Source organism: Paralichthys olivaceus, chromosome 12 (assembly GCF_024713975.1).
Source record: "Paralichthys olivaceus isolate ysfri-2021 chromosome 12, ASM2471397v2, whole genome shotgun sequence".
Classification (NCBI taxonomy): Eukaryota; Metazoa; Chordata; class Actinopteri; order Pleuronectiformes; family Paralichthyidae; genus Paralichthys; species Paralichthys olivaceus.
The window spans coordinates 6,010,279-6,036,079 of NC_091104.1; the positions used below are offsets into that span (position 1 = coordinate 6,010,279).

Sequence of the window (25,801 nt, forward strand, 5' to 3'; positions counted from 1 at the left end):
GAAGTAAAAGTTTGAGGGGATATTCAGGAAAGTATACTCTAATGATAAAATATCAAATATATTCTGCAGACTGTGCATTGCACTCAGATGTGTTGTTGCTTGAAAACATTCCTTAAGCTCCAGCTCCTCTTGTTGCTATTTGAGTGCGAGCGCAGGATTTTGAGTGACAACATTACAAACCTCAACAATACATCTGCTCTCAAACTGAAAGACAACGTCCTTTAATGAAGAAACTCTTACAACACAGGTTGTAAATCTCTGGCAGACACCACCTGGTAAGATGTTTAGGCTGCGTCTCAGTGAAATTCACTTTTTTTTTGACCTCATGTAGTCGCCTGTTACAAAACCTTGCATGAAAGGGTCAGTGTCTTTCCAAGGAGTAGATCCAGCCCACTGCTGCAGCCTCCTCCTCCTCACTGAGGGCTGTACAGCTGGCAATTTACAGACAGTAACACTGGAAGGAGTAATTGGCTGCTGGCTGCAGCACCGCACCGCAAACTGGACCCGCGTTTCATTACGGAGATGAAATAACAAAAGTGTCAGGATTTTTATCCTCCTTTTTTTTTTTTTTCTTTTGTCTTTCGGGAGTTTTCAGTTTGTGAACGTCTGGATCAAACTCTAAGAGTCAGCCCCTCTCTCTCCACTGGAACCGCTGTAACCTCCTCACACTGGAAATATAAGGTAAAGCTGATCTGCTCTTATTTTTACCAAGTTTTCATTCTCATCAGAATAAAATCTGGAATCGTGAGTCAGATCCAAGAGTTTTATTTTGTTGTACTTCATTAAATCTCATGACTTTGTTACAAGAAACTTACGAACCACATTTTAAACCAGACATAAAAAAGTTATATCTGAACTTTATTCAGCAGCATTGTGCTGTAAAGTCTCCAGTTCTTCATGCTCATGATATCCACACGTGTGAAAGAGTAAAAGTTCCAGGATGCACAGCATAAAAATATGTGAGGAATGTCATAACAGGAAAACCTGATAAATAAACAGAGTCTGAAGTGTTGAAATGTTGGATGGTAGAAATATCGACTGGGACTAATTTAAATAGTGAAACTTTCTAAATAAGCTTAAACGAGCTTTCAATCAGGTTAGAACAATGTTTGGGCTGCCAGCTTGTGAAAGTCCCTTTGGTGTCCAGGGCTTCAACTGCTGATTGTGTTCTTTATCATTTCATCAATCAATCCATCAATAATTAAAAACAGACCTTCAATCCATGATAACGTCTGAAAATGTTTTGTCTGAGCCTTAAACCCAAAGATAATAAGATTTATAACAAAAGAATCAATGACTGGAACGATTCTTCAATTATCAAATTTGTCGTGGATTATTTCTCTATGGATCTAATTGATTTAGCAACGATGGTTCTCATGGCAACCATCTATCTTGAAATGATGCAGTAAATATTTGCGGAGTTGTTCGTTTTTAAAAACCTCTCAAACTTCCTCAAACGTGCAGTTATAGATGTTAATCAATGGATTTTGGTCCAGATGCTGTGCAGATGTTTTCCAAGTGGTTTTTCTAGGTCACATAAAAAGCTTAAAGAAAAAGTGTCACGCAGGAAGATGAGCAACAGAGAAGTTTCTCTAATTAAAAGCTTATCAGGGAGTTGTTCTGGTAAATTTCTCTGTCTGGAAAACATTTGTTCCCCCCAGAGAGTGAAGCTGAGAGCCGACAAACCCAAACTCTACCTCCTCACAACTCATTCACCAACTCTGTGCTTTCACTTCAGGCCGCTTCACTTTTCTCTTTTCCTGCAGAACCTCTGAATGGAGGTGAATCTCTCTGCGTTCGAGTTTTAATGCTGTTCTCTCCATCATCGGTTTACGTCTAAACTTTCACAAAACTCCAGTGAGGAAGAAAGAAAATCTTCTCTGTGGCTCAGGCAGCTTTCACCACCGGTTTATTTCAGTCGGCTGAACCACAGACTTCTGGTAGTGATTAGCGGCCAGATTGAGTGTGTGTTTGTGTGTCCTGGTGGGAGTGCGTACATGCAGCTTCTCAGGAAAAGACTTTGTGTGTGGAAGTGAAGGGAGCTGCAGCCCGGTTGACTTCTCACGTGACCTGATCCGTGAGCACCGAGGGGCGAGAGAGGAAGAGAACCAGTTTGCAGAGTGTTGGGTTAGACAGGACCATAACTCTGCATTGAAATCTAATCCTGGGGAGTCTGTGTTTCATAATGTGATGGAGGACCCTTCTAAATTCTTTTATTTAATAATGAAATTATTATTTCTGTAATTACTTTTCACTCCCTTGTCCACTGACGTGCTGCGGTGGGTTATTTTCCCTCTCAGGATAATTAACATGGGTCTTATTTTTCTCAGATTTGACCGTGATACGGAAACGATTTTATCCCTGAGCTCTGGAAACATTGAAACGTTGCTGCAATTAAGTGTAATGGGGAAAAGCACACGACCACGAGATCTGGCTAAACTGTTAACGGTAAATCCAAAAGTACAGCTTTAAAATGAGTGTAATGATGATGACAGTCTTGTCTGGGCAGGAAAGCAGTAAAAGGGTAAAGAACAGCAGGTGAAATTTGCTGCAGGACGTCGATCTGTTGACTGTGAAATGTTAAATCTGGTCTTTTGCAAAACTTTCACTTACTTAAGCCCCTACCTTTCCCAGAATATAATATATTGATGTGTGAACGCCGATGGAACATGTCTGAGTTCTGCACATTTGCTCCTCACTGTGCGTTGACCTCCTCGTCTATCGTCTCACTGCCTGTATCTTAGCATTTGAAAAAGCCCTGGTGATGTAATGTGTCTCTTCAACCAGCTGCTTGAAGATAAAAGAAAACAATGCCCCGCCAAACAAAAAGGGCCTTCGAGCTTCAAGTGTGTTATTCATTCAATGCATATTTTAAGAGTGAGTGAGTGACTGAGGGGACGTTTCATTTCTTTTAGAAAGTTTCTGCAAAGATTTGTTCTTTCTAGAGAAGCTACACATGAACAAACGAGCAGAAATCTCCAACAGGGAGGGAAACAGTATCACCAGCAGTGAAATTAAAAGATAATATCACTTTAATCCTGCAGAGAATATATTTCTATCATAGTAGCACGTTTCCCAAAATGTTGAAATATTTAAGAGGAGATTAAAAGGGTTTTCACACCTTCCTTGTTTGGTTTGGACCTTCAGGCTTTTTAGTTTAGTCCAAACCAAAATATCAGGTGAAGCTTTCACACTGTGAATACAGGTGGTCTGGGTCCAGATCAAACTTTTTGCAGTATGAAAATACTTTTTTTAAATTCTCCAGACGGAATCTGAGACGGCATAAAACAGCGGAAGAAGAAAAAGAGCGACTCTCAGGATGGTTTGTTGCCTCTAACGACATAATAACGATTAAACGATGAGGACGTTCACTCTGCTGGTCGTTTCACCACAACGATGTTACTGTGGCAACGACGTTTACAAAATGAACATTTAGTTTTTCAGAGACAACAACAAAGTTTGGACTTTTTTTAGACTTTGTGTAACCAGCAACAGCAAAACAGTAAAAGTGATGGACGCAGTTTGATTCTTTCTGCCAAAGTAAAAAGACAGAATCAATCTTCAAAGTGTAAGAAATGAAAGACGGGTGTAGGACTACGTGGCTTCGGGTGAGACGCGGTGGCTCTGCAGACGTGTGGGGCCGTCCCTTCACTGTGAAACTGGACTCAGTCTCAGACATGTTTTGGAAAAGGAACCTGAAGCTTGTGGTTCCTGTACAAACACATCACACTACTGTATTTGTGTCCCCCCTCCCCCCCCCACTGGCTAAAAGCTAAGTAGTGTAGCTGTCACATCATCAATAGAAGGCCTATGTCGGTTTTACAGGAAGGTTTAAGAGAGAAGAGTTAACATTTTGAAAAGGCGGCTTGTTATATGGAAAAATATGAATGAATGGCGCCGTGATGGTGAAAAACGTGAAGCTACAGACAAACTGCAGTTAGTGTCATCAAATGAAACATTCGAGGTCTTTGTGCCCGATCGTGTGGTCGTCACAGTCGAGTAATGGCGGAGCAGATGGTTTGAATCAAAGCGTTGGGGCGACGCCACACTCACATCAATCCTGCCTCCGTACGTTCAGCCTGTTCTCAGCACCTCTGTGTGAGCTCTGCCCCGAAAATACATCAGGTTGAAATGTAATGGTCAGAATCCATAAAAATCACAGGTGGGTTTTTAGAAATTATAAAGATTATTAGAATATACAGACATCTTTCCCATCTCGTGTTGTTTCTCAGTTTTCGGAATATTCGAAATGTGATTTTATGATAAAAGAGAAAGAATTAACTCTGCGCCATAACTAGAGGAACAATTTCATCAGTTCATCTCCACGAGGCCTTTCAACCAGGACGTCCCATGTGCTAACTTTAGTTGTGCAATATATAAGTTCGAATTTGATCTTAAAATGTCAACTTCATTCTTGATGTGCAAAATAATGACACTGATATTGACATTTTACAAAATGTGATGGACCCAGGATTCAGTGCTTTGATTCACAGAAAACCACTTCTTCATTTTAAGATGTGACCTCAGACTCCTCTTTTGTCTTTCCTTCAGCTGAAGTAATGGAGAAGTCAAGACGGGGACAACAGTTAGCACTCAGCCTCCTGTTTGGGTTGTTGTTACCGAGCTGTGTAACCCAGACCACGCCGTCAAATGCAGCCACGAAGACGACGGTGAAACCCACTGCGACCCCCCAGCCTCAGACAGAGCGGCTAAAGGTCCGACTGACAGGATACCCCCGAAAACACAACGAGGGCCGAGTGGAGCTTTTCTACAAGGGGGAGTGGGGAACCATCTGCGATGATGACTTCTCAATAACTAACGCCAACGTGCTCTGCCGCCAGCTGGGCTTCGTGTCCGCCACAGGATGGACACACAGCGCCAAGTACGGCAAGGGCCAAGGTACCAATCCACGCAGACACTTCCTGAGATTCAGTTTCTGGTTTAACGAGCGACAGTCGACCATGTGGAAATTTCAAAATGACATGAATATTCACACAGGGATTCAGATGAGTTGCTGGATAGATGATAAAAGACAAAAGTTATTCAACAGCTCCAGTTTTTATTGACATTTCAGCAGTTTAAGCCCCCATGATGCATCATTACCACAATAACGTTCAGCAGGAAGTAGTTTTGTATGTTACGGAATCAGAAAGGTGGGAAAAGGAGAAGCAGCAGTGACGGTGCCTTCACATGATGGACGAGCAGCACAGTCTCCAGACCTGGATTGGGATGAACCGGACACAAGGTGCAAGTGAAGGAACCTGCTGGTGCAACACATTAATGAGAATATGAGAACTTTCCAGACAACAATTGATTTCCATTGTAAGAAGAACGACTCAGATGCGTTCAGCTGCTGCATGAGGCAGAAAGTTTGATTTGATTCCGTTCAACAAGGTTGATTTTTAAATCTCCACGTCCTTATTGGTAAATAAAAGTACAGATTAGGACGAGTCACCATGCTGGCATTTCTACAGAGCGACAAATCACTGCATTTACATGGTAAATATTATAGAGAAACTCAACAGTTTCCACAATGAGGTACCACTTCTCCACTGTGGAGAGACGAAACTCACTTTTAGTCAGAAGAAACCTCCAACGGAACCTGAGTCAGTGTCAGTGAATATCTGCAACTGGAAGAGAGAGAGAGGGGGAGAGAGGGGGAGAGAGAGACGAGGGACAGTTACTGCAGTATCATGAAATAAGATTATACCTGTTAAACATCTGCATGTTAGTAAGTTGATGTTAGCCTTTAGCATTTAGCTGCAGCTCACACAGCAGCTTATGAGGTGAACTCTTAGTTTTGTCGCATTTTATATCAGAGGTTTAGTCTCTAACGAATATTCACGACAGAATTCGAATGAAAGTGAACGTTTCAGTATATTTGAGAAATTTAAATCATGAAAAATGCAATGATATCATAAATACTTTCAGCTGCACCAGTGCAACGAGCGGCCGAGTGTCCTGATGACTTTCCACAGGTCTGACAGTTTTCTGTCTGTTCAGGGAAAATCTGGCTGGACAACGTGCAGTGTAACGGGGGGGAGAGGAGCATCGACCACTGCAAGTCTCGTGGATGGGGCAACAGCGACTGCACTCACGACGAGGACGCTGGAGTCGTGTGCAAGGACGAGAGGATTCCCGGCTTTTTGGACTCGAATGTTATCGATGTAAGTCACTGAAAAAGATTTAACAAGATTGTTAAATTATTTTTGTGTTTACAGTTCATTAAAACAGTTAGAGACCCATTAACTTCTCATGTTAACAGTCTCACTGCTCCACAGCCTATAGACGCCTGCAGTTTTAACCCACATGGACGATATTTAAACATTTTAAACGTTCCATGTGTAGCTGCCTCACACATGGAGTTAATAAACTCTGCACCATGTGTCTGAACCTCTTCCAAGCAGCTGCTTCTAAACCAAACAAGCGTCTGTATCAGAGCAGCATCCAAACGTGCACTGACCTCTGCAGAACCTCCTGACATTCTCCCGCGGGGCCGCATCTGAGAACGGAAATGTCAGAGTGAGAGGCTCCGGACATTCTGCGGAATTTCTCCATCCAACCCCTGAAGAAGCACAGAAGAAGAACACAGCTGGAGCTCCTCCTCCAGATTAACTCTGAGCGAGTGACTGTGTTCATCTAACACACGAGAAATCTCACACTGGGAAACTGAAGAGTTCAGCGAACTAATCTCTTGAGTCAGTATGAACTAGAACTGATATTTTATCCTCCTGCAGAATGATTCAATGACTCATCCTGCACTCAGGGGATTCCTCGAATTTTTGACTCCCCCGCATTGACAAGGTGAACAAGGTCAGACTGGAGAGTCGTCTGCACAGACCAGTGGAAACAGCCTGGATAGATGACTGGATGATGTGTCACTGTTATGTAGCAGGATGTGAAGTAAGAAAGGTTTTTAAGAGACTTCAGACTTTCAGACGCGTAACGACTCCGTGTCATTCTGCCGCAGATGTGGAGTCCAGACTTCAATCTGAGCAGCCAGGCCTTTTCTTTTTTTTTCCCTTAATAAATCAGAACGAGAGTGAGTCATTGCAAAGCTGGAGATGTTATGAGGATTAGACCTCTCCACCAAGGCCACGACTCGCTGTGTCTGCTTTTGATTCATGATATAAAGACAGATTTCTTTCATTGGATCTCTGGGAATTGTACTTTTCATCCATTAAACTCAAAATGTCCAGTGAATCTTTTTACTGATAGTCACTAATTGTCTTATTTATATTAAATGTCCCCCCCCCCCCGACAGAGCCAGGTGGACGAGAACCGAGTGGAGGAGGTTCGGCTCCGACCCGTCGTCACCACGGCCAAAAAGAAGCTGCCGACCACAGAGGGTGTCGTGGAGGTGAAATATAAAGACGGCTGGGCCCAGATCTGTGACCTGGGCTGGACGATCAAAAACACCCACGTGGTCTGCGGCATGCTGGGATTCCCACACGAGAGGAAAGTCAACAAGAACTTCTACAAGTAAGAGAATCGCTCGACTACAACTATTGATTCTGATGATCAGAAAGCTAACAGCATATTTTAGTTTCGTATGTTACTCGCTGTCGCCATGAGTTAAATTTAAAGAATGAGATGAGTTCTGTGGTGCACCCTCTAGTGGAATACTCAAGTAACAACCACTGGTCGTCTATGCAAACGTGCAACAGAGAATATATCTCTAGCCTTCCTCTCAGCAGGACACAGACCGGGTCTTTGTGTGTTTAAGAGTGAACTTTGTTGGACCTGATATTCACAGTGGATTCGACAGTGTGTGGTCTTTCTCTATCGTCTGCCAGAGCAGCAGCTCTACAGCAAAGCACACAGGAAGTGGAAATGTTTGCTCAACCCTCTGCTCTGTTCTGGATCGACAGAGAAGACAAGTTGTTTTGTTTGAGTCCCGGTCAAACACTTCATGTTCTCTGCTTCTGTTTGGGAATTTCAGATTGTTATTTGTGATTATTAACGAGCTGAGGAGGAAAAGTATGAGCGAGTTCATGTTCTGACCGCTGCAGGGCTCCGTTCGTCACAACACAACAGAACGGAAATAAAAGTTAAATGTCACAATAATAGAATTAAGGTAGAATATTAGCCATTTGAAAACCAGCAGCAAACTCTCAGAAGTTGGAACAAGGGAATACATTATGAAAATTAATTATTTCAACAAATCTATCAAACAATTGAACATTTTCAGAATAGCTGGAATAGTTGTGTAATTGTGATCATACAGTGGTGACATAGAGTCTGTAACATAATACACTGGAAACCTGTGGAATGTCAAAAATGTTATTCACCACTGACCCTCCACTGCTTCAAGTGTGTGTGCAGCCAGTACGTGTACGTGTGTGTGTGTGTGTGTGTGTTTGCATGCAGTCTCTCTCCTGTATGTGATGGAATCTGGCTGTCTCACTGTTGCAGACATCTGAAAAAGCAGGCAGCTGAGAAGGTCTCCAGGTCAAAGGTTAATGTTTCCGCCGGTGGAAGGTACTCAGTCACAGGAGAACCCACCGTCCTCCGTCTGTAGCTCTGACAGTGGGTTTCCTGTCGGAGTAGAAATAACCATTTAGTTCCTGTTTCTCAGTCGTTGACTCTCTCTTCTCTCTGATATCATGTTATGAAGATGTGCAGCATTCGGGTGGCTCATGTGATTTGATCATGCGATAAACAAAGGTTGTGGTGTTGAGGGTTAGTTTTCTGGTTTGTCTTTCAAGTTTCTTCTGCCATGGCACAGATCGTACAAAGTGACACCTCATCGCAGGCTTTATTTCTTAAAATGTCTGGTTCCCAGATCTACTGCACAAACCCTGTGAAATCAAAACTGTGATCAGGTGTTTTTCAATCTGCACCATGTCAGCAACTGGGACTTGTTCTTTTAGTCCTTTTACTGTGAAAATCCCGTTCCACATCATGGTTTGCTTTTTGGCACGTGACTTTTAATTCTGAGTTCTTCAACTGAATTAGTCATAGGCCTCATAAATCTCAACAAGACCAAGGTCTGCAAATAATTCTCAGCGTTTGTTTTAGCCAGCTCAGAGTGCCAGGTGGGTGGAGCTTGCCACGTGGACTGAAAGTGTCAGGAAGTCGAATTCTTTTTAATCTTTTCTTAAACTTGACTGTGAGAAGACGCAAAAAGGTTTAAAACTTAAAGAGCCTTAATAATCAATTCAAACTTCTTCACCTCTCATATAACCCACAGGTGCATATCAATAATGAAGGCAGAGGCAGAAATCTGAATTAATTCTTTCAGTGCTCAACCACTAGCTTTGTTATTGTAGGTGAACCATAATGAAATTCTTCTTATGATGTCTTAAATATTCTAATTGACCAGAGTAACTTAATATTTGACTTTCTGTTTTGAGGAAAACTCAGATTCGTGTTTTGGCCTTGTACTGATGAAGTTGAAGAGCAAAACAAAAAGCCAAACCATACATCGACCTGAATCAATGTGTTAACCTGAGGTTCACATGTGATCAGTTTCTACTAACATTTCATTTTAACCTGTCTTACACTATATGGCCAAAGGTATATGGACACTATATCGTATTTGTCTCATTTACAATTCATCCTTAAGTTTGGACAAGTTCTTCCACAACAACCGAGTTATGAATCAAACTATCAATAACATGAACACTTGGACATTCATCAGTGTGTAGACCTGCCTGAAACGACATTAGCCACCTCTGATGAAATAAATTTGGCTCGTACTTTAACTTTCGTGTTTGGTCCAAGTCCCATCTAATAACATGGAGGAGATGAGGATACTGCAGCCAGCCACCAGGGGGCAATCAAGAGGATTTGGCCTCACTGTTGGGGAGTTGTCATGTCGTCCATCTCTGCATACATTTTGAAATGCAAAAAAAATAGTTTCAAATATCACTTGAATATTTCCATTAATTGCAACTGAGGTGTTTTGTCCAAAAGATGAAAAATGTCTCCAGAGTAAAAGTACACTTGAGTATTTAGACGAATGTGTCCACACACTTCCAGCCATGCAGTGATAGTATGTGTATGTACTGAGCTCAATAGAAACATTGAATGAGAAAGTTTTTAAAATCTAAATTATCACGTTTGTGTTTTGTTTTTTTTGCTTCAGTTTAAAAAGAATGTGTCACTTTCAACAAATGTTGAAACTTGAACTGAAACTATTTAATTGAACAACAACCGTGTTGAAGGGGACACATCCTTGAACAGTTTTTAACTCGACTGTGCGTCATGTAACCTTTGTTGCTCTGGTCTTCTCTCCTAACTGTGCCGTCTAACCCGTGTTTACCTTGCAGGCAGACATCCACAGCTAAAGCTAACTCTAAGTCTAAACAGAGCAGCGCTGGCAAAAGGTAATCTGAGGAGAACCCCGTCAATCCAAGCTGCGGGAAAAGACCCGAACACACGCTGCTCACAGACAACACACATTCAAACTGATGAGAAGGGATCAGCAGCAGAGAAAACGCTCGACGTTAACTAGAATATAAAAAGCTAATTATCCAAATCACTTCCATCCCCTCCAGTGCCAACACCTGCTCTGCACATGTGGCTGCTTAGGGAGCGTTTCCAGAACAAAAGCCTGCAGAAGCTGGAAGAACGATTAGAGTCGAGAACGATCTTTAAATCTCTGTATTTCTGTTTTATCAATTTTCTATTCAAAGAAGTCCAGGGACAACGCTGATTGCTTTCCCTCCACACAGTTAGGTCTGTGGAGGTCGTGTGAAGTTAGCTTAGCATAGCGACTGGAAAGGAAGCGGACGTTACCCCGACTCCATCCAAAACTAATATTCTGCAGAAAAGTTAGTCTGATAATATCCCAGACTGAAGTAATGTGATTTGTTAATTCAGATTAGCTTCAGAGATTCCGGGTTGAGTGTCAATGTTCTCCTCTAACTCTAAAGCAAGAAAGTCAATAAGTATTATCCACAAAACATCTTTGGTTTCCGAGTTAAATCTATTTCTTTTAATATCTGACTTTACTGGACATGTTATTTCTTTTGGTCTCCAGGATACAATAAAACTTAGGCCACTAAAAACTGTTTTTATAATTTACTGTCAGCATCTGTGATAAATATTTGGAGTCAGATTGTTCAGTTTCTATTTGTAGATCAGGAGGATTGTGCATTGTGTTTGAAATATTTTGTTTTACTTGTGAATACATCGTCAGGCCTTTAAATTTCACTGAGCACAACATAACTAAGGCATCCATGCATTCATTCCAGTATCAAAGTTATCACAGCCCCCGTCTCTTCTCCCGGCAGGTTGTATTTGGAGCGTCAGAAGAATTACTTCCACCTCCACTCGGTGGCGTGCACAGGCACCGAGGTCCACCTGGCAGCCTGCCCCCTGGAGTTCAACAAGCCAAACGCGACGTTTGCCTGCCACGGTGGCATGGCGGCTGTCGTCAGCTGCATGCCGGGGCCGCTGTTCACGCAAAACAGCAGCTTGAAAAAGAAACTTAAAATATCGGTAATTTTGTTTTTTTTTTTAAGTTTACAGAAACTGTGTCTCCTGCTTTTGTCACTGAAGTGGAACTGGGTCCTTAAAAACCAACGTTTGTTTAGTCTGAGTGTGAAAGTTCCTCGCTGACCTTCGAAACTAAAAATATCAAATTAATATTCTGGAATTATTCATTCTACATAGAGGATTATAAACTATAAAAATAGTTAGTAGCCTGTAATAAGCAGTCCAATGGCCTGGTCAGATTATAGTGGATTCAATTATAGTTTTATTCGTCTGTTTGGTTTTCCAGAGCAACGTGAGGCTGAAGGGCGGAGCCAGGCTGGGCGAGGGCCGCGTGGAGGTGTTGAAAGACAACGAGTGGGGAACCGTGTGCGACGATCGATGGAACCTTCAGTCGGCCAGCGTCGTCTGCAGGGAGCTCGGCTTTGGAAGCGCCAAGGAGGCTCTGACCGGAGCCCGCATGGGACAAGGTCAGAAATAAAACCCTGTAAAAGGAAACAGACAAAGAATCATTGGTTTGTGCCGAAACAAAGAGTAGTTGAGAAATATGTTTAAAACTGGTGATGTACAAACAGTCTATGGAGGAGCTGACTGAATATTTAGTGCAATGTGCATTCTGAAGTTCATGTTTTCGGTCATCTTTAAAACTTCTCATAGGAGTGATAAAGAAGGAAGTAAGGAGTCAGCCAAACTGTTTTGTGAGGAGGCCAAGAAACTTTGGAACATTCACTCATGTGTGATTTCGTCAGACTCGTAGAATTGCCTCATTATGTCTTCATGTGGACACAGTCCTCCGTCCCGACCCTGAAATCATAAAGACTTCAATTCAGGAAATGTTTCAATCTTATCTCAAGCAACGTCATAATTTCTGCATCCTAACAAATGTTGTCTTTAGTAGAGATTCAAGAGTCAGATGAGAAAAGAGACATTCTGATAACGTTAATCTTCTGGCAGCAAAACGTATATTTCACCTGAGGACGTTTGAGTTAAGGACGTCTGTATAAGTGTCTTCAGAGAGGTCCTCAGTCATCCCCTCTGTGTCTTATCTCTCAGGTCATCGCTCCTCCTCCCCATAGAACTGATCTCTCTGCTTCCAACTCCACATTCCTACATAGTATGAGCTTTTTTAAGAAGCAGAGGAATGTTGTGAATGAAAGACAAAAAACAAACTGTTAGAACAGGACGCAGGAAAAAGTGTTAAAGGCAATTTATTGTAAGAGATTTACAGATGGGTTTGATTACTGTGACTCCTTCTGTCTACTTCCATCTGTCTGAGACTATAAACAACGTGGATGATGATATTATTGATAATTATAATATATAAGTGTAATTTATCAGAGAACGCGCCACACTCCTTAGTTTAAATCATCATTTCTACTCAGTCACACTTTTCATATTCATCACCTCCGACAATGAGGTTGTTTTCACCCCCGTCTGCTTGTTGGTTAGTTTGTGAACAAGGAAACAGAAAAACCACTGGACAGATTATCAAGGGTTAGGAAGGATTTTCTACATTTTCTCCAAGAATATTTAAAGGATCTTAATCAAAATTGTATTTTAAGAATTAATGTGTGTCTCAGTGATTCAAGAACATGAAGGTGCATTTGGCATTCAGGTATTTATCCATCCTCAGATTCCACCAGTGCAGAAACAAGCAAGTCTTGTGAAGGGCAGCAGAGTGTGTGTGTGTCTGTGTGTGTGTGTACACATGATTTCCACCTCAGAGGAAGTTGGCTGAGAATCTGTTCCTCGTCACAGAATCTCTTTGAGGCAGCAGCGAACCTGCTCCATGTCTCATGTGGACGTCAAACCACTACCTGGTTGATTCGGTTAAAAAAATGTTCCTTAAAGTCGGAAACATGAGTCACTGAAGGAATTCCTTTCATAGAAATTATATAATACAACAGCTCATGGTGCATTGAGGGAGTTTCCAGCGAGACGGCAGAGGTTATTTAATCAGAATACAAATGTGAATACCGAGCGGCATCTGCCACATTTGAGGAGAACTTAAGAATCCATTGTTTATATGAGCATCTAATTGGGAAACACCTGACACGCCCACCAGACAGAAGAAAACATACCTCAACCACCAATTCCAAGCAACACGTCACGTCCCTGGTCTCTGGAGACCACGACTGATGAGGAGGAGGAGGGGGAGGGGTCTCAGCGAATCACTGAAATGAGAAAGATTTAAATTTAAACACTCATCAGTCCCCAAAACATCAAGATTTGAGAAATCAACAAAAATATAGATATATCTGCAAAATCTAAAGGGCTCATTCCTTTCAACCAGATTTGAGCTAATCAGTCAGATTTGTTTTCACACCAACAAACTGAACAGAAATAACATGTACCAGTGAAGTATTTTAACCTCCGGGCCGCTGTTTGAGTCTGTCTTTAATCCTGCATCTGTCCAGGGATTGGTCCGATCTACATGAACGAGGTGAAGTGCCTCGGTCAGGAGAAGTCCATCTGGAACTGCCCCTTTAAAAACATCACATCCGACGACTGTAAACACATGGAGGACGCCGGCGTCCGCTGCAACATCCCCTACATGGGCCTGGAGAACTCGGTCAGAGCTGAACCTCCGTCACACTCAGATTAATCTTCAAACTCATGCTCACTTAAAGTTTTTTTTAAATTTTTTAGACCATAATCATAGTTTTGATAGAATTGTGCTGAATAAGATAAAAGCAGCAGAAAGAACTTGAATTATTTTTTTTACTGTTTTAACCTTTTCTGGTGTGAACCGTCTTTTCTTCCTAACATTAGATTTAGAGCTAATCACTCGAAGCTTGTTCGCTGCTCTCACAAAACTAAAAAGTTTGAAGTTTAATGTTTGTACATATTGAATTAGTTGAATTACTTGAAACCCAGTGAGACCGACATGTGTCGTTTGAAAAATTCAAACAGTCCTTGAATTTTTCTGACAAGTGATTTCCCTCTACGAGTATTTCTGGTTGTACAGTTTGTATTGTTCCAGATTATACTCGTCCTTGTCTCCTGTAGATACACACAGAACCCAGTTCTTGTGTATCTATGCGCCGCTCTTTGGTCCCTAACGCTTTGGCCAAACACAGATCCGACTCACGGGGGGACGGACCCGTTACGAGGGCCGCGTGGAGGTGCTGAGCTCGAACTCGAACGGGACGCAGAGTTGGGGTCTGATCTGCGGAGAGGGCTGGAACACCAAGGAGGCCAGGGTGGCGTGCAGGCAGCTGGGCCTGGGCTACGCTAACCAAGGCCTGCAAGTAGGTCACTAACAGCACGAGGGCAACTGTCGGGATATTTGACATATGCAAATATAATATACTGTCATTAACACCCAGCGAACCCATCACTTCAGAACAGAAAACCACTTCCTGTCGCTCAACGAGCTGCTCCAACAGGAAGCTCTATATTCTGAAGTAGCCTCTGCCTACACGTTCAAGTATATTCCACTATCAGCCATTTCTCAAACGTTTGTTCATAGAGGCTGATGAAATTGATTTAGCAGTAAGGCTAACTGGTGTTATGCTTGTTCAGAATGAACTTGCACGTTCATGCAACATGTGACAGTATATTACAGTTTCCATATGGAGTAGATGCTTCTTTTCCTAAATGAAAGAACCAGGCACAGTTCTGGTTTGTTCCATGTGGGCAGAGCAGCCGCACATGAAGTTTCTAATCTCACTTAAAGCCACTCACCACTAAAACCGAGCAGTGACCTCATGTGGACGCCACGTCCACTTCCCCCCCCCCGCCTGTAAAACTTTAACCCAACTGCTACTTTAACGACGTGTTCTCCGCTGTCCGAGGACCGAGTGTCAACGCAGCCAGTTTTAGCTCAGACAGTTCAGAGACGGGACAGGAAGTGTGCCCCCCTCACTGACTCCCAGCAGGACGTCTCTGCAGGTCCGGATAGTGGGCGGTCGCAGCAGTTATGAGGGCCGAGTGGAGGTTCAGGTTGGGTCCAAGTGGGGCACAGTGTGCAGCACAGGTTGGACCACGAGGGAAGCCATGGTGGTTTGCAGGCAGCTAGGGCTCGGCTACTCCATGCATGCCATCACTGTAAGTAGGACCAAAGATTTAGAGATTTATTCCACAATGAAAAATATAACGTTCACAGGTCAAAGCTCCTCAGATGTATTATGTAGTTTAAAAAAAAAAAATCCCTGGCGATATGAAAATGACAAATTCACTCAGTCTTAGAAAATTATCTTATAAGAGCAACTTGATTAAGAAACAGTTTTAAATAATCCATGTGAAACTATGAATTATTTCTGTCGAAGGGAATTTTCAAACACTTTGCTGTAAAAACGATTACAAACCAATTCTATTTGAGAATTTTACAAGTATAAAAGCACATTCGACACAACTTCCACATGTAAAAAAAACTGACAGGTAGAAATGAATTTGATGGACACAAAATATAACATCTTATAATTCTTGACAAAAGAATGAAAATATGAATACGAGTGTAATAAGTTCATTTTCACAGGATATTAAAAGCCTCTGATACACACCCTCATTGTTAAAACACAATCTTCTATTTCAGCAAAATAAAAAAGTGACCTGAGGTTAAGCTGAGTTATTCAGAGATAATCTGTCTTTATGGTCAGAATGGCTTCAATGACTTGTTTCTGTTTCTCATGGTTGAACCCAATCTAAGGAAACCTGGTACTGGGACAGCAGTAACGTGACGGACATGCTGATGAGCGGCGTGAAGTGCACAGGAAACGAGATGGCACTGAGTCAGTGTCAACACCACAAAACAGTCAGCTGCCAGAAAGCAGGAGCTAAGTTTTCAGCTGGAGTCATCTGTTCTGAGAGTGAGTAAAAAAAAAACAGCAACACTTGGTTTCCGATTTAATTTCCTTTATTAAAAAGAATCATTGAGAGAAAAGATTCACTTTCATGAGATGAACATGTGATTTAAGTCAAACAACAAACAAACGTACTGTTGAGGCACTAAAGGTCTTCAATTGATATAAAGCAAGAAAATAAGCATTTGTCTCTAATTTTGGTTTGAACACGACACTTTCAACCCTTTTTTAAAAATCAATGATCTTGTCTGTGGAAAAACAAGATTTGTGATTCACGTTGTCGACACATTTCAATTCCTTAAAGACAAATTATTGACTTATACTAGCAAGCAAAGTTTCTGTTCCCGATACGAGGAGGCAGGAGGAAAATAAGCAGGCTTACAGACAGACGTCAGGCGAGGAGGCAGGAAATCCAGCAAACTCAAACTCAGGCAGCAAAACTGGCACAAAATAAAATGAAGAGGCTGAAACAAACAAAATACGAGGAAACAGAACTGGAACAAAGCAGGTGAACGAGAGGAGAGGGAGCACAGAGACTAAATACACAGAGATAATTGATCTCAGGTGAAACACATCAGGGTGGAGCAGCCAATCACAGGAGAGGGAAACCAGACAAAGACAGGAAGTAAGAGACAGGAAGTAAGAGACACACAAGGTAGGACACTTGTAAAATAAAACAGGAACTAACAGAAATAAATCCAAACAAAACCCAAAACAAAAAAACCTGAAATCCCCCAAAAATCAAATAGTTAAGTTCCAGATGATTTACTAAAGCTCTGTTCAGGGGTCGATCCTCACAGTGTCTTCACCACGTGTCCCCCTGTGTCCAGCGGCCTCTGACCTGGTCCTGAACGCCCCCATGGTCCAGGAGTCGGTCTACATCGAGGATCGGCCCCTGCACATGCTCTACTGCGCCGCCGAGGAGGACTGCCTGTCGAAGTCTGCAGCCAAGGCAGACTGGCCGTACGGACACCGACGGCTGCTCCGCTTCTCCTCCCAGATCCACAACATCGGCCGGGCCGACTTCAAGCCAAAGGCCGGGCGGCACTCGTGGGTCTGGCACGCCTGCCACGGGTAAAGTCTTCACTAGTGAAGAAGAGTAGTTGTTGATCTCTGGAGAATAGTTTGACTTAGATCAACTTGTTGAGTTCGAATGATCCAAACGTGGAATCAGACTTTGTTTTTTGTTTTTTTAAAACAGCCACTATCACAGCATGAACATTTTCACCCACTATGATCTGATGAACTCAAACGGAACCAAAGTGGCCGAGGGACACAAAGCCAGTTTCTGTCTGGAGGACACCGACTGTCAGGACAGTGAGTGTGATGCTTCAGAGTCAAACCACTGAGACGCTGAGAGTCTCACCTACCTGCTGCAAATATCATTACAACAATTCAGTAGCTTAAATGTTATCTTATCTTTAAATTGACTATTCAATTTGAAATTTAGAGATTCAAATGTCAGCTCTTGTCTTATTCATGTTCACATCCAGCTGATTATTATTCAGGTAATATTTTACTTTAATAGATTTAAAGAAGATTTAAATTATTTGTTTGTCGTCCATCGTCTATTTTCTTCAGCTGAACTTTTATTTCTAAATATCAGAAAAATAGGATCATCTTCAAAATGTCTGTAAAAGTTTTGGGATCTTTTCATCTCAGGTGTTTCCAAGAGATACGAGTGCGCTAACTTTGGCGACCAGGGCATCACTGTGGGCTGCTGGGATCTGTACCGTCACGACATCGACTGCCAGTGGATCGACATCAGTGACGTCAAACCTGGAAACTACATTCTGCAGGTGAGAGAGGGAGGAGTGAGGGTCAGAGTGCAGCGACCACACGCCACGTTTACTGTCACGAGCTGAAACCAGTTCGTAGGAAACACAGACACGAAAAAACAGCCATGAAGTTATTTACTCCAAGTGCAACGAAACAATTGAGAATTAAAAAATGATCAAAGTCGATGAAGCAGAAACAGAGAAAATCGTCTTTTTTATTCTTTAAATTCTTCTTCTGTTTCAAAACCTGGAGCCCACATTACCCACAATGCCCCTTGACTCAAGTGACATATTTTGAGTCGGTTAATCCTCCATAGGTTTTTATAAAACGGTTCCATCCTGTTATCAACTGGTTTGTTTTACGTGTCTCGTCCGCTCAGGTTGTGATCAACCCCAATCAGGAAGTGGCCGAGAGCGACTTCACCAACAACGCCATGAAATGCAACTGCAAATACGACGGCCATCGAATCTGGCTCCATAACTGCCACATTGGTAAACAGTCACGAACACTAACACTGTCAAGATGTTAACGTGAAATGTGGCTTCGATTCATTCGTGGTTTTTATTCTGTGCAGGTGACGCGTTCAGCGAAGAGGCAGAGAGGAGGTTCGACAAATACCCGGGACAGCTGAACAACCAGATCTCTTAAAAACAATCACAGTATGAGAAACAAAGAGGTTTAATAAACAAAATCACTCCACAAAAATAAAAGACACAAATTCTTCATGTGCCAAAACAGACCCTCCCCCTCTCCCCCCCCCTGTATATGTCAGATTATCTGTAGTATGCAGTATTTGCAGTATTTTCCTCTGGTGAACGTGTTATTATACTTGAATATTCAAGTGCTAATGTTTTTGTGGATTTTCTTCTTTCAGTCTAATGTGAGCAACAGAGATAAAGATTCTATAAGGTCCGTTGTAGAGTCTGCGTACGACAAATGAACAGCCGTCTTTTGAATGTGTTTTATTTTTTCATATTTTTCTGTAACCAGATTTATTTTACTCAGAACAGGCGGGTGCAGATTTAGCTGAAGTGGGATCATTTCATTGTGTTTAAAGGAAACTAGAATGCCACTCAGTTGAGTTTCCTCATGAAGCCACGTTTGATCTATTTGGATCCGCGCAGTATTTCTCACACTCGTAGAAATCAGTCCCCTGAATACGTCAGATTGTTCTCACTAAGATCCATGAGTTACCTCCACAAACAGCGCTGACGGACGAACACTGCAAACACAACCTGGCTGGTGGAGGTAAAGATCAGAGGGTGGACCAGGAACAGATGACGCTCTGGGAAAGACTCACTGGGGGAATTATGGGAAAAAGTGAAAAACTTTCTCTGAGCAGAACATGAAACCATTCACCTGGATCTTTAAACTGGAGCGTTAGCGTGAAGAAGTCGTTTCAAACCTGCCTCTGCAGCTATTTTATTTTATGAATGTATTTATTACCAATATCAAGGTGCTCGTTCGTTATTGTCAGTTTGCTTTGGAACCTGTTTGTTAGTCCGTGTATTTTATAATAGTCGTTTAGAGTCGAGGATTAGCCGTTACTGAACCAAACTACAAGTACCCTGAAGAGTTGCTGTTTGTATACTGATGTACTCGCACCTGCCGCACCAAATAAAGAGGAGAGGAACAATAGTCATGTGTTTCAGAGACGTCTTTGATTCGAAAAGGTTTGAAGGAGCTGATCTCTGTGAACGACACGTTCACAGTTTAAACAGAGACTGTTGTTTTCTCACTTGAGTCATTTTTAAAAGGAAGATTTAAAACAGTACATTATTCTGTACAGCAGACATTGGGCTTTCAGATGAAATCTACAGGTTAATAAACATAAATCCAAATTGACAAATAGTCAACATAATAGGAATATGCAAGAATATTTACTTTTTATTAAAGCCCAATATTGACTCTACTGTGGCTTAATACTTATTCGATATATCTTTATATTGAACTTGTTTTTTAAAATGATTGATTTTGTTGAGGCTCAAATGGAAATGCTGGAGGCTACATCTGAATTTATACTCACAAGACTTTTTGGTGAATTCATTTAAATGTCTGGTGGAGAAACTAAATGATTCAGTTCTTGAGGACTTCACGTTAACGAGTGTGAGTCCCGCTCGGCTCAGAGAAACAATAATTACAGTGAAATACTGAAAGTACAGAGACTGTGACAGGGACGTGTCTGTGAGAGCTGCTGCCAGTTCTGAGCTGCTGAGCTGAGAGTTCATCTCAATCCACCGCTAATCTCACTCTTCACTGCCACGGCCGAACAATCCCATTAACCCCGGTCAGCAATCACATTAACCGTGTGCACAGCTTGACAGCAAGTCAAGTCAGTGTAAAACTGCAGTGTTGTCATGCACCTATTCTGTATAAAGTCAACACACAACTCTGCTTTAGCTTTGAACTAATTACATTTCTCTATCACCCTGATTAAATATATTTTTTATTTTAATATGATAAATTCCTCAACAAGTTTCAGAAAATAACGAACAACACTATTTAATTTGGCTAAAATCAAAGGTAACGTCCTCAAAACCATTGAAATGCCTTTTCTGAGAAACCCTTAATTATATAAACAGTTACACATGGACTCAGTTAATTGACTAATTGCTTTATCTCGTCTCTACACCTCCAGTTAACACGTATGATACTGATGAAGAGGAGATGGAGATGAAGAGCAGTTTGTTTAGAGGAGTTTAAAGGTGATTCACAGAATGTTGTTCAAACAAGAAGAGCTCAGTGTTGTGTAGTTTTCTTTCCTCCCTCCGTCAGTGTGGGGTTTAACACCTCACTAACTCTTTTTCAGAATCTGTAAAGTTAAGTGTGAATATTTAAAGCAGGATATTCTCGTGTTTACGTCCTCTCGCTGATCCCTGCCCTCTTCTCACTGAAGCTGCTGCAGGTTATTTCAGCTCTTCACCTCCGATCACCATCATCTCATCAACCTGTGACCTGGAGCCACACAGGAGGATTACACAGCTGCTGCAGCACGTTGTCCCCACATGAGCTGGTTAATACCCCTCCCACTGTAAACACAACGCGGAGAGCTAAGCGGGGCGCCACCTAGAGGCCAGCAGCTCAAAGTGCAAAAACAGAGGAAGTGATTGTGATGTTAGAAATCCATTTTGAAGAATGTTTAGAAATTATAGTTTTACATTTTCAACTACTCAAGATCAAGTAGTTGTGAATGACTTTCAGAAATAGAGATGGACTCAGTTTCATCCTATACTGTTTAAAAATAGTTTGTGTAAACCCCAATAAACATTACTTTACTTTATGTATACGTTATATATCATGAACAGACAGTAATGATGAAAGTACACGACTCACACAGAGATGAAAACAGACGTGTGGAAAGTAAAGGCAGCGAACAGGAGCTTCCTGTTAAAGTTGGAGATGTCGTCTCCTTCTGTCAGAAGCTAAATCGACTCTAAGCTCAAACTTTTCTGATACCTGTCCATCAACTTCTTTAAAATCCCAATTTGATGCAGATACCTGCTGATGAATGATTCTGAAATACTTCTCTGTTAACAGATACAACAGCTTTCTCAACCCGAATGTTTTTTACAGTTCTCATTCACTTCCAGGCGGATTCGACTGAAAATCCCACATTAGACAGAGCAGGCGTCCGTCTGTCTTTTTCTTCTGAGACCGGTTGGTCTGTCGCTTCACTGCAGCACCGTCTGTTTAACAACTCTGCCTTCTTTGTCAATGGCAAAGTTGTAGTTCTTTGGATTATCCAGAGCTTCTTCGATTCGCTGATCCAGGTTCTCCAAGTTGATGAAGTTCTTTGCATCCTCCTGTAAAATAATGAAACTCAAATTGTGAGATCACAAGGTCCCTCGCAGTTTGTAGCATAAGAGAAAAAAGCAAAGCAGATCTAAAAGACTTTATACCTGCAACTGCAGAATCTCCTTCTCTTTTTCTTTGACGAATTCTTCATGTTCTTGTTCCCGCTTCATGGCAGCTTCTAACTTCTTGTGCTCAGCTTCCTCCTTTTCCTTCTGGATCCTCATGACTCTGGAAGAAACAGACGAGAGGCTGAGTGATCCTCATTGTTTTGGGAAGAAAACTTCATGTGTTTAAACAGGGTTTATTTTCTTCATCGTCTTGTTTCCCACCTGATGTTGAGCAAACGAAGGTTCTCCTGGTTGTTCCAGGACATGAGGGCGCGATGCTCCTCCGCCTCCTGCCTCGCCCTCTCCTCCGCCTGAGAGCCCGTCTCCTCCTCGTACTTCTTTCGCAGCATCTCCTCCTTAAACTCCAGTCTGAAGAACACAGAGACCAACTCAATTCAGTCACATCAGCTTCACCAAGTAAAAACAAAATACACCATGTAATCTGCTGGGTTTTTTTTAAATACTACTTCATTCATGAACTGCAATAGTGAAATAAAAACATTTAATGTGACCTGGAAACATAATTCTTGGTCACTTGGCTCAGTTCAATCACTACAAACACAAACTCAGAGAGACACAAACAACCACAGGATTAACATGATGCAAATCACCAAACAGCCCCAAAATGACTTAACATAAATATATATATAGAAAAACTACCAAAATGACACAAGGCGACTGCAAATAACCCATAACACCTGCAGAAGGACATACAGGAGGCAAAGAGACGCAGACATGAGCAGAAAACACTTTCAATTATTAAAATAAATCAGAACACGAGCACAAATGTTTTCAAAATAACAGCAAAGACACAAAACTGACGTAAAAAAGCTGAAAACGATGAAATAGTGGCGGAGGATGGAGGATCACGGTCACATGGAAATAATAATAATCATCACAATAACAACACATTTCATGTCCTGACACCTGAGGTCACAGTCCATGATGAATAAACGCAGGAGTCAAACTAAAGGTTAGAATCAGACAGAAGCAGATGAGTCTCCTCGGTGTCCCGGGCCGTTCACTCACCGCAGCGCCCTCATGATCAGCTGGTACTCGGAGAACCTCTCCTTCATCACCACCATCTCCAGCGGGTCGACGGGCGGAGGCACCTTCACCCGCCCCTCTTTGGACTTGGCCACCGGGTCGCTGCGGGACTTTCGGCCGCGGACAGCCGCCACGAGCACGCCGCTCCTGGGCGCGAGGAGCCGGGTGACCTGCACGGTCCTGCCGCCGAGCACCGGGAACATGGCGGCGCGGTGATAAGCGCTAACTCGGTGCCGGTTATTGAAGCGACGGACGTCCGCGGTTAATTCACACGTTTTATCATTGACACAGAAATGTTAGCTCCGTGCGGAGGCGGCCATGTTGTTCACCTCTGACCGGAGGAAGTGAACGGCAAAGGGACGTGTTGTTTTCAAAGTCACTGCCCCCTGCAGGTGAGGCGGTGAATAGCAGCGTGTGTTAAAGTCAATGGTTAAAAAAACACAGAATGTGTCCACACTGCTTCTGTGGTGTCTAAGTGTCTGCAATGACTTGTGCACAATGACAACACTTTGAATGATCATAGTAAGATTTTAGAAAAAGGGTGTTAAAACACAAAATGGCTGCAGACAGACGGCCACAAGAGCACATTGAATGATCACAGTAAAACGACAATTAACATGTGCACGATGACAAAAACACTTTATTGATCACAAAATGATTCAAAATGACTGAGAAGAAAACTACAAATCCACATTACCTGATCACAGTGAGACACAACAGCCACAAAATGACTGCAAACAAGCAGACAATGACAAAATGATTCCAGTGGACCTCAAAGACACATCGAGGTGAGCTGCAGCCTTTTTTATTGAAAACGTCTTCTTTTCGTCTCGTAGTTTCAAGATGAGGAATTTTACATTGACGAGGCTGTACACGGATCTGACTTGGACTCCTGAAGTCTGGTTTAATCAGCTTCAGATAAACTCTCTATCGCACACAGAGGAGGAATTTCATGCACCTTCACTTTGAGTGGGACGCCTGGTGTCAGCCTCGTGACTAATGATACTGCCACCACATTACAGCTACAGCCCACTCGCCCAGAACCATGGGAGGATGGGAAATGGTGCAGTGCTGCTGTGTGCTGCTGCTGTGACATTGACAGCTGTGAGTAAGGAGAAGTTTAAGCAAGAAAAATGACCAACTTACGTTTATTATCAATGTTCACGAGGACAAAACATCACTCTCAAAAACCAATCATCTAAATATTTACTGTTGCTGTTAGTAATTATTCTAATTAGTCATATATTCCAGTTACACATCCCTCTAACGTTTTACACTGGAGATTATAAGTAATAAAATATACTACTAATATGAATGATGTGGCAAAAACAGCCTCATAATTTCACCTAATTTGACTGAAAAAAAATTCACCTTGGCTGATTATTTAGGACGTGATGTCATTAGTGGAGAAATAAGCCTGTTACGTCTTGATCTGCTTTTGTCAAACACACTTTTTTATAACTGAGCCACTGAACATACAGTTCTCTTTATTCATCAAATCCCAAATCAGGCTGCAGCTGAATAGCACATATGCATTTTTGCACATTTTACCATTTAGAACTGACATTTCTAAATATATGAAATCACTTTGTTCAACAGGGAATTTATGTTTTGTGCTTCGTGAGCGTTTGCAGCCTGTTATAATAGAAATGCTGTGATGTGTGACATTTCAAATGACAAGTCAACAATCAAGGATGCAGGTCAGTTACGAGTTTATTCAGCTTGTTGCCAACTGTTACAGGAACATCGAGCGTAAATGTGCAGGGTTAGTGTTTGTGTCACAGATGTTAAAGCACCGTCAGGTCTAAGATCAGCAGACAAACAACAAGGAGCTCCTGCAGTTCTGTTTTAGTTTCATTGTTTAGCTTTGCCTTAGCTTGCAGAAGAAAAAAAAATGCTAATGCAGGTAGGCTGAGAGACACACTGCATGATTATAAGGAGAAACCAGTAACGGTTTAGTCTTCCAAAGCATTTACACATTCAGATGACTGAGCAAGAGAGGACGGGTTCAAAAGCAACTAGAAATCGAAATAACCAGATTTTAAAACTCACCAAAGCTTGCAGCATTTGTGTAAATGTAAATGCAGAGGAAGAATTGCTAAAAAGCAAAAATAGATTTAGTGAAAATAAATTTTTAAGGTTACTGGTTCCCTGACTACGACTAAAGAACCAGGGGGTGCAGGACAAAGCATAATCGACCGGTTGAGCTGCAGGTTTCTTGCGTCACTCCAAACACAGATTAAAAACCAAGCATCCAGAGATAAAGGGAGTTTTCATCCTCCTTCACAAACAATTGGTCAAATGTTTGCACAACGAGGGGTCGGTGGAGTCGACTCATTAACTCTGCTGCTTGGATCTTAACGTGTGTGAGGGAGAGGAACTCAGCCAAATCAACGCTGCCGTCCGACTTAACTAACGCAGTGCAGCCACTCTGCAGTTTACAGTTTGCCGTTCGTCTTGATGTGCGGTGTCAGAACGTGTGTAGAAGAAGGGGGACTTCTGGTGGGACCTCTTGTTCAGCACAAGGGCGCATCTGTCTTGAGAAGGATGTCGATTTGGTGAAGAAATAAGTATTTTGGGGGGGGAGGGTGAGAGAAGGATGAACACAAGAGAAATGAGGGAGGGAGGAGGGTGATGTTCAGGGGCAGGGCCAGAAAGAAGGGGTGTGGAGAATTCAGGTTGATGCCAGGCTGGTGGCATTTAGATTTTAGTTTAGGGCGGGAAGGGAGGGGTACGCCAAGCGAATCTCTTCCCCCTCCAGAAGTTTCCTGGAAAGGAAAAACAGAAATCACATATTTAAACACAATTGAAGTTTGGGCTTTTAAA

The 25,801-nt window shown here is 42.2% G+C and overlaps 3 protein-coding genes and 1 long non-coding RNA gene across 10 annotated transcripts in view; 1 reads left to right on the forward strand and 3 right to left on the reverse strand.

Annotated features, from left to right (window-relative positions):
• The first annotated feature begins 428 nt into the window (after positions 1-428).
• loxl3b (lysyl oxidase-like 3b) lies at positions 429-19,664 on the forward strand. 6 transcript variants are annotated; one of them, XM_069535559.1, is made up of 17 exons: positions 429-681; positions 4,552-4,899; positions 6,004-6,167; positions 7,265-7,482; positions 8,416-8,481; positions 10,275-10,331; positions 11,241-11,448; positions 11,732-11,912; positions 13,860-14,014; positions 14,523-14,693; positions 15,337-15,492; positions 16,094-16,253; positions 17,078-17,321; positions 17,449-17,564; positions 17,910-18,046; positions 18,406-18,517; positions 18,601-19,664. In XM_069535559.1, exons 2-17 carry the CDS (start codon positions 4,560-4,562, stop codon positions 18,672-18,674), a joined length of 2,559 nt encoding a protein of 852 aa, XP_069391660.1. In that variant the 5' UTR covers positions 429-681; positions 4,552-4,559; the 3' UTR covers positions 18,675-19,664. The 6 variants fall into 6 exon arrangements, with proteins under 6 accessions (XP_069391660.1, XP_069391657.1, XP_069391658.1 ...); XM_069535556.1 differs by lacking the exon at positions 15,337-15,492 and having other exon boundaries at positions 430-681; XM_069535557.1 differs by lacking the exon at positions 14,523-14,693 and having other exon boundaries at positions 430-681.
• LOC109636407 (uncharacterized) lies at positions 11,789-13,937 on the reverse strand. Of its 2 annotated transcripts, XR_002203194.2 has the most exons (5): positions 13,797-13,937; positions 13,524-13,616; positions 12,414-12,563; positions 12,173-12,246; positions 11,789-11,927 (listed from the first exon to the last, which is right to left on the reverse strand). It is a non-coding gene; the product is annotated as an uncharacterized lncRNA (long non-coding RNA). The 2 variants fall into 2 exon arrangements; XR_011244706.1 differs by having other exon boundaries at positions 12,414-13,616.
• A 1,488-nt stretch (positions 19,665-21,152) lies between the features above and the next one.
• On the reverse strand, positions 21,153-23,327 carry mrps26 (mitochondrial ribosomal protein S26). Its single transcript, XM_020098086.2, has 4 exons — positions 22,958-23,327; positions 22,151-22,297; positions 21,926-22,049; positions 21,153-21,829 (listed from the first exon to the last, which is right to left on the reverse strand). The coding sequence occupies exons 1-4, from the start codon at positions 23,176-23,178 to the stop codon at positions 21,698-21,700; spliced, it is 624 nt and encodes a 207-aa protein (XP_019953645.1). The 5' UTR covers positions 23,179-23,327; the 3' UTR covers positions 21,153-21,697.
• Positions 23,328-24,670: 1,343 nt separating this feature from the next.
• The window catches only part of neff2 (neuronal intermediate filament family member 2), a 2,889-nt gene continuing 1,758 nt past the window's right edge, over positions 24,671-25,801 (reverse strand). The window contains exon 3 of the mRNA XM_020113446.2: positions 24,671-25,743. Coding sequence (XP_019969005.2) covers positions 25,683-25,743 — 61 coding nt within the window. The 3' untranslated portion in view covers positions 24,671-25,682. The remainder of the gene's footprint in view (positions 25,744-25,801) is intronic.